The 6,487-nt window shown below is 49.2% G+C and overlaps 1 protein-coding gene across 1 annotated transcript in view; it reads right to left on the bottom strand.

The window, feature by feature from the left end:
- Positions 1-3,343, bottom strand: part of kcnd2 (potassium voltage-gated channel, Shal-related subfamily, member 2) — a 172,929-nt gene extending 169,586 nt beyond the window's left edge. Inside the window, exons 1-2 of the mRNA XM_042078214.1 lie at positions 2,644-3,343; positions 1,152-2,347 (exon numbers count right to left, since the gene is read on the bottom strand). Of these exons, the coding sequence (XP_041934148.1) occupies positions 1,152-2,260 (1,109 nt within the window). The 5' untranslated portion in view covers positions 2,261-2,347; positions 2,644-3,343. The remainder of the gene's footprint in view (positions 1-1,151; positions 2,348-2,643) is intronic.
- Positions 3,344-6,487: the final 3,144 nt, after the last annotated feature.

Here is a 6,487-nt window from a genome sequence, read left to right as displayed (position 1 = left end):
TGTGTGAGAGAGAGAGAGAGAGTGTGTGTGTGTGTGTGTGTGTACTTCTGTGTGTGTGGGTGTGTGAGAGAGAGAGAGAGAGTAAGAGAGAGAGAAAGTGTGTGTGTGTGTGTGTGTGTGTGAGTGTGTGTGTGTGTGTGTGTGTGTGTGTGTGTGTGTGTGTGCGTGTGTGTGTGTCTGTGTGTGTGTGTGTGCCCTGCACATGTGTGAGCGTGTGTATGTGTGACAGAAGAATAGCCTCGGGCTGATGTACTGTATGTGGATGAGCCATCGACTTCAGCACCACGGACAGCTCCAATCAGCCACAACACAACACAACCCAACCCAGCCCTCTGCCCAAGGGAACACATAATGAATGAACGGATACTCACTGCTTTGAGGGACAGTGTGTGGCTGTAGCTGCCACCTGTGTTATACATTATTAGCACAAGCTGTTACATTCTTATTGGCTTTGCTGTCATATAGGTGTGTGCAATTAATAAGCCATGGCAGTTGAAATGCGAGTGTGTAGATGCAGAGCAGGTACATGCTGGTGCGTTTGGGGTGTGTGTGTGTGTGTGTGTGTGTGTGTGTGTGTGTGTGTGTATGGTCTTTGAGGGAATGACGAGTGAGAGAATTCATATATCCTTATTGATCTCCTCCCGTTTGATGTGTGTGGTCTATTTATAGTGGCTGGCTATGCGGCCTTGCCGATAGGTGTGTGTGTGTGTGTGTGTGTGTGTGTGTGTGTGTGTGTGAGTGTGTGTGTGTGTGTGTGTGTGTGTGTGTTTGTTTGCGGCCTTGCCGATAGGTGTGTGCAAGTGTGTGTGTGTGTGTGTGTGTGTGTGTGTGTGAAAGACGGAGGGAGAGAGAGAGAGAGCAAAACCACTAAGACGGCAGGGGAGTGTATATCGTCTCTAGCAGGCTCCAGAGCTGCAGCCTTGGCCTTCGATCTGACCACACTCGGCCTGCAAGCTGCCTGGCTAGTTACCTTTCCCAAACTAACATGGAGGCTTCCTCCCCACATCCTAAATGGGGCATATTGAATGTGTGACCCCCTTGAGAATTAATTATATCTTCCCTTCCAAGACGCCAAGAAAAATAAACAAATAAGAAAAAAAGTGAACGTGAGGTTTGCCGCCGTCACGGCTCGTCATCGACACTTTACTTACCCCAACGTTGTCATGGTGACGATGGTGTACCAGAAGGCAGCCGGGATGCTGGTGAACTTGCTGGCGGTCGAGCCCTTCTCGGCGTAGAACATGACGGTGGCGAAGATGATGATGGCCATGGTGAGCGAGAAGAGAAGGAAGCCCAGCTCCGAGGCGCAGCTCTTCAGCGTGTAGCCCAGGATGCGGAGGCCCGCCGAGTGGCGCGAGAACTTGAAAATCCGAAAGACGCGGAAGACCCGGAGGGTGACGAAGGCCCCGCTCACGTCCTCGTTGTCGCTCATGACCAGGCCGATGTAGTAGGGCATGATGGCCACCACGTCAATGACGCTCATCACGCTCTTGACGAACTTGAACCTGTTGGGCGCAGCCATCAACCGGAGCAGGTACTCCACCGTGAAGATCATGACGCAAGCCGTGTCCAGGCAAAAGAAGGCCAGAGCATAGCGGTCGCCGCATGACATCTCCACTCGATTCTGGGTCTTCCCGCACGGCACCGTCTCCACCACGTTGGCCATGACGGAAACGGCTATAAAGAACCCCGTGACGTAGTAGAACACCAGTGCCATGGTGCTCGTGTGTGGGTTCTCAAAAGCCCGCCACATGGTCTCGCGGAACGACATGTCTGGTGGGGGCAAGTCGTTGCTGTTGTCTTTATCCTCATCGTCCTCGATGCGTTCCGCGTTCTCTCGCCTGCGGTCTTTGTACTCTTCATAGCAGCAGTCCCCAATAATCTCCGGTATTATCCCAAAAAACGCCAGCTCCTCGTCGTATGCAGAGATGCACTCGTGGCGCGGGTAGTGCAGTTTCCCGGTGCGGTAAAAATTCAAAATGTGCCGAAAGATGTCTGGATCGCGGTCAAAAAAGTACTCGTTGGTCTCCTCATGATAAAAGAAGTCGCGTTCTGTGCTTCCAAGTAAAGTGTCCGGGTATCTCTCCAAAGTGTTTCGCCAAGTTTGAAACCTCGAGCCGCTGACGTTGAGGATGATGAGCCCGTCCTGCGTCCGCCTCTTGTCCCGTGGCGGGGCCGGCATAGGCGCGCTCGCCACCGGCATCCATCCTATGGCTGCCGCCCGGGCGAAGGGTAGCCAAGCGGCGACTCCCGCTGCCATTCTGTACAATCTGCAAGCCCCGTCCGGCTGAAGCAGACACGAAGTTCCGTATACTGATCACAGGCGTGCGGACCAGCGGATAGGCATCTGGAGAATCAATGCAAACGACGCTGGTTAGATCGGCGCACGACTAAGGGATATAATCCAGTAAGTGTAGAATTCAGAGAAAAATCAAACGGGGTGCACTGTGTTATAGCAGTGATGTGAGAAACACAGGGTACTGTGATCGTATAAGACAACAGCCGCGTATGGAATGTTTGCGTAAAACCATTCCCATTCCATAAATTACAAGGTGATATTAAAAATGTATCAAGTACCCATGTGCTTTGACTAGGAAACTAGGAAATTAAAAGCTAAACAATCCGGAGTGAAAGTGCTCTCACCTCTGCGTAAAGGCTGGTGTGCTCCGAAGATAAAAAAAAAAGCTTAAAAATGTGCCTCAAAAATGTTACAATCCTGCTGGCAAAACCACGGTCTCCTGCCAGTTATTGGTAACAAAAAAGTCTCCGAAATTATTTCCACAAAAGATTGGGTACGATACAGCAACAAGTTCAGCAAACAGGTAATTCCGTGCTCATATTCAGGTGCATAACTTCGCCGCAGTCATCCAAGGACATCCCTTTCGTCCAGCAGACATCGGTCAAAAGACGGCTTTTCAACTGATCAGTATTTCTGCTCGTGTTGAAGCTCCTCTCTCGTGCAGCCTCGCAGAGCGTCGGGACCACCCTGACAAGTACAGCCAGTGTTCTGCCTCCACACGAGGGGAGGGAATAAAAAAAACTGCAGTTCTTTTTTGTCGGTCCGCGCTCGCACCTATTCCCCAAATATGATTGGTCCCGAGCCGAAAAAATGGAGTCTAGGGACTCCCACGATATTAACAAATCACTGAACGGATTAAAATGAAGAGGCAGCAACAATTGATTTGCTGGAAGTTGCTTCGTCCGCTTTTCCCTGTCGGCGACTCCGTTGGAGAGCCGTGCAGCTGCAGTGGCGCCCAAGTTCCACTCTGCGCTCTACGCTCGACGGGGGCGTGTCACGTGCTCCGGGCATTGGTTAACTGGCGCACATGAAACGGAGCACCCCGCGCTGAAGCCCTCGTTCGTGCCTCACACATTAGAAATGTCACCCGGTGCCCTTTCAGTGTTTTAGCTCACGGTCTCTCTGCTGATGAACCGTATATAATGAATCACATTTCCATAAAAAAAAGATGCCACGGTCTTGTTAGAAAGTTGTTTGTCTCACATGCATGATACAAAAATAAGCCAATTATAACATTATACATTATGCGACCATGAACAAAGAATAAGCGTAAATTAAGCAGGTGTGGCAAATACTATGAGCTGAGGGGCCTTGAATGACGCCATGGCAGAGAAATTTCCACACCACCGAATCGGTTGTTGATTCATGTTCTCAGCACTCACGCACGCAATCTCTCTCTCTCTCTATCTCTCTCACACACACATACAGAGAGAGAGAGAGAGAGAGACACGCACACACGCGGGCACGACACACACACACAGCTGGCGCGCCGCTAGATGGAGACAACTTTCAGCTGGATCCCTGACCAACAGCTGCGATGTCTGTCACGGCACCACGAGAGGGATCAAGAGGCATTCAAACTCGGGCTTGCCTCTCAAGATTTGGCCGAGAAATATGTACAGGACATATCTAGCAAGCGTTTGACCAAAATAGCACACAGAGCTAAATAATATGCGATAACATAATTCTAATAATGCACGGTAGAGGTGAACACATCATGCTCACTTAAGCACCGCAGAGCCGTGCCATGTCACAGCGTTTAATTATACCGGCGTGTAGCCTATTATAATTATTCTGCCTAAAAGCTGTTCAATGAAAACTGGGGCATCAGCGTCGCTACGTTATAGCTTACTCCACATTGTGGCTATGACATACTACTAGAGTCTGCAGTCCTTTACTGACACTCTCCGAGCAGCCTGTTCTGAATATACTGAGTCTCTCTCTCTCTCTCTCACAGACACACACACACACACACACTTCTCAGTCGTATCCGCAGGCTGATTTCAGGACCCTGGAGAGCGACTTGCTTTAGTTGTGCTGAACGAGCTCTGACAGGACCGGAGTGCCCATATTTCCGTGAGGCTTCCATCGATCAATCAAACAGCCAGTCAGTCGCAGACAGGCTTCATATAATGAAAGCAATTTTCTGAATTACAGTCGGTTATTGGTTCGCCTTCACGCAACGTGTATCTTCACGCCGCAAATAGCCTACTACCTGTGATGACATTGCGCCATACGAAGAGACTGCTGAGAAATCCAACAATAAAGAACACATTTGGCTGGACTCAAACAAAACATGGTGAAAAGTGTGTTTACGTTTGAATGCAGGTCACATTTGATGCGTATGAAAATGCAACTAAATGCCCCATTTGTGGAAATGCATTCAACGAATGCCCAGCCTATTCTCATGTCATTTAACCACTGCCTAGGTTTTCCAGATGGCTGGGGACTTGATATTTAAGAACGACTTTGCCTCGTTTTCCTTTATTGTTGTTAATCATGAGTCATTCGCCATGCTGCTTGGCAATGTTGGCTAATTCTCGCCAAGAGTGACAGTGCGGCGTTGCCATGGTTACGGGCATAAATCTATTTTCGCCCCTAGGCTGAAGCCTCGTCTCCGCGCGCATCGCCTGTGCGCCTTATCACCAAAACATGCCTTTGGAGTCCCCTTCATTGAACTATCCAAGCCAATTTACACCTGCAGTAGACAAATACACAATTCTGTCGCAGTCAAGTTTAATCTCAGAAAGTGTAAGAGATAAATAAACGTTTTCATCAAAAAAGAAAAAAAAAACGTGTTCATTGTCGACTGTCTCACGAGGCACACCAAGTCCCTACTGTGCGGTTTAAATGGTCGGGACTCACAACCGTTAAACTGAAGCTTGAAAACACCCGCCGACCGGGAAACATAAAAGGGCACGCATGGAAATCAATTTCTTGGCCCGTGCTCTGGAGGGCAAACGGACAACTATCATAATTCCCAACAGCAGTTCAAGGACTCCAAAGCAGCACAGGCTCAGTAGGTTACGTTTCCTCCCCCCGAACAGAGCCTTTTAAGACTAGCCTATAAACGTTCTATATACCGACTCGCCTGTTCAGCAATTATAGTGACCTTGCATTAGCTAGCATTTTATTTTATTAACTGTATTGGGACCACGGGGCGTGTTGGCTTCACGCGCAAATGCCTGACGAAGATCCAAGGGGATCGAAACGTTGCTTTTAAATGAATAAAGTTTATATTTTGGAGCAGTTGCAGTGTGCAGACCACACTTTTTCTACTGTCTGATACTATTGTCTGGCACCTGCAGAAAAACTTTACTTTGGATGTGCGCACCCACTCTTCGAAACGGCTTCACGCGCAAAACCAATAAATCAACCGATTGCTAGTATCATGCATGCTTATAAGTGGAGTATGTGCCCATTTTATTTCCCGTGACGCGTAATCTTGCACGGAGTCGGAATTGGATGTGTGGAGCTCAAAGACGGGACCCCATGACGTGAGCCAGAGGTGGGATGTTGTGCAAAGGGCAGCTCAGGGTCAGACTGCCCTCATCACTTTCTCACACCTCCACCTTTACGCGTTCCCTCTTTAATCACTTCCTCCTGCTGTCCCCGGTTCACTCTTCTCTCATCTCTCATCTTTCCCACCCAGCTCATTGTCAAGGCTGTCGTGACTTTCCAAAGTCGTTATCCAATTGAATTTCCAAACCAATCTTTCTGCCTTTGTCACTCATGTGTTTATTGAGCTTCCTGTGCCTCCTCTCCTCCCTCCCTATTCTCTCTCTTCCTTCTCTCCTCTACCCCTATCTTCTCCTTCTTTTCTCTCCATTCTTCTCTTCTCTCCTTCTATCCTCTCTTCTCTCTCTTCTCTTTCTCCCCTCTCTCTCTCTCTTCTCTTTCTCTTCTCTCTCTCTCTCTCTTTCTCTCTCTCTCTCTCTCTCCCTCCCCGTCTGCTCAGTGATTCCCATCCCTGTGCTGTCTCTCGAACTGACCGCCCCGTCGGACTCTCTCCTGTCTTGCTTACAGACGCCATTTGAACCACACGGCACGGCTGTGTGTGTGTGTCCATGTCTCCCAGGCCTCTAAAATATTAACGCTGTAGCCTTGTGTGTATGGTGGCCCATTTGTGTGTGTGTGTTTGTGTGTGTGTGTGTGTGGAGGCATTATCCCTGGCGTCTGCGCTACGGT

This window comes from Alosa sapidissima, chromosome 22 (assembly GCF_018492685.1).
Source record: "Alosa sapidissima isolate fAloSap1 chromosome 22, fAloSap1.pri, whole genome shotgun sequence".
NCBI lineage: Eukaryota > Metazoa > Chordata > Actinopteri > Clupeiformes > Clupeidae > Alosa > Alosa sapidissima.
This window is presented reverse-complemented; position numbering and strand designations above follow the sequence as displayed.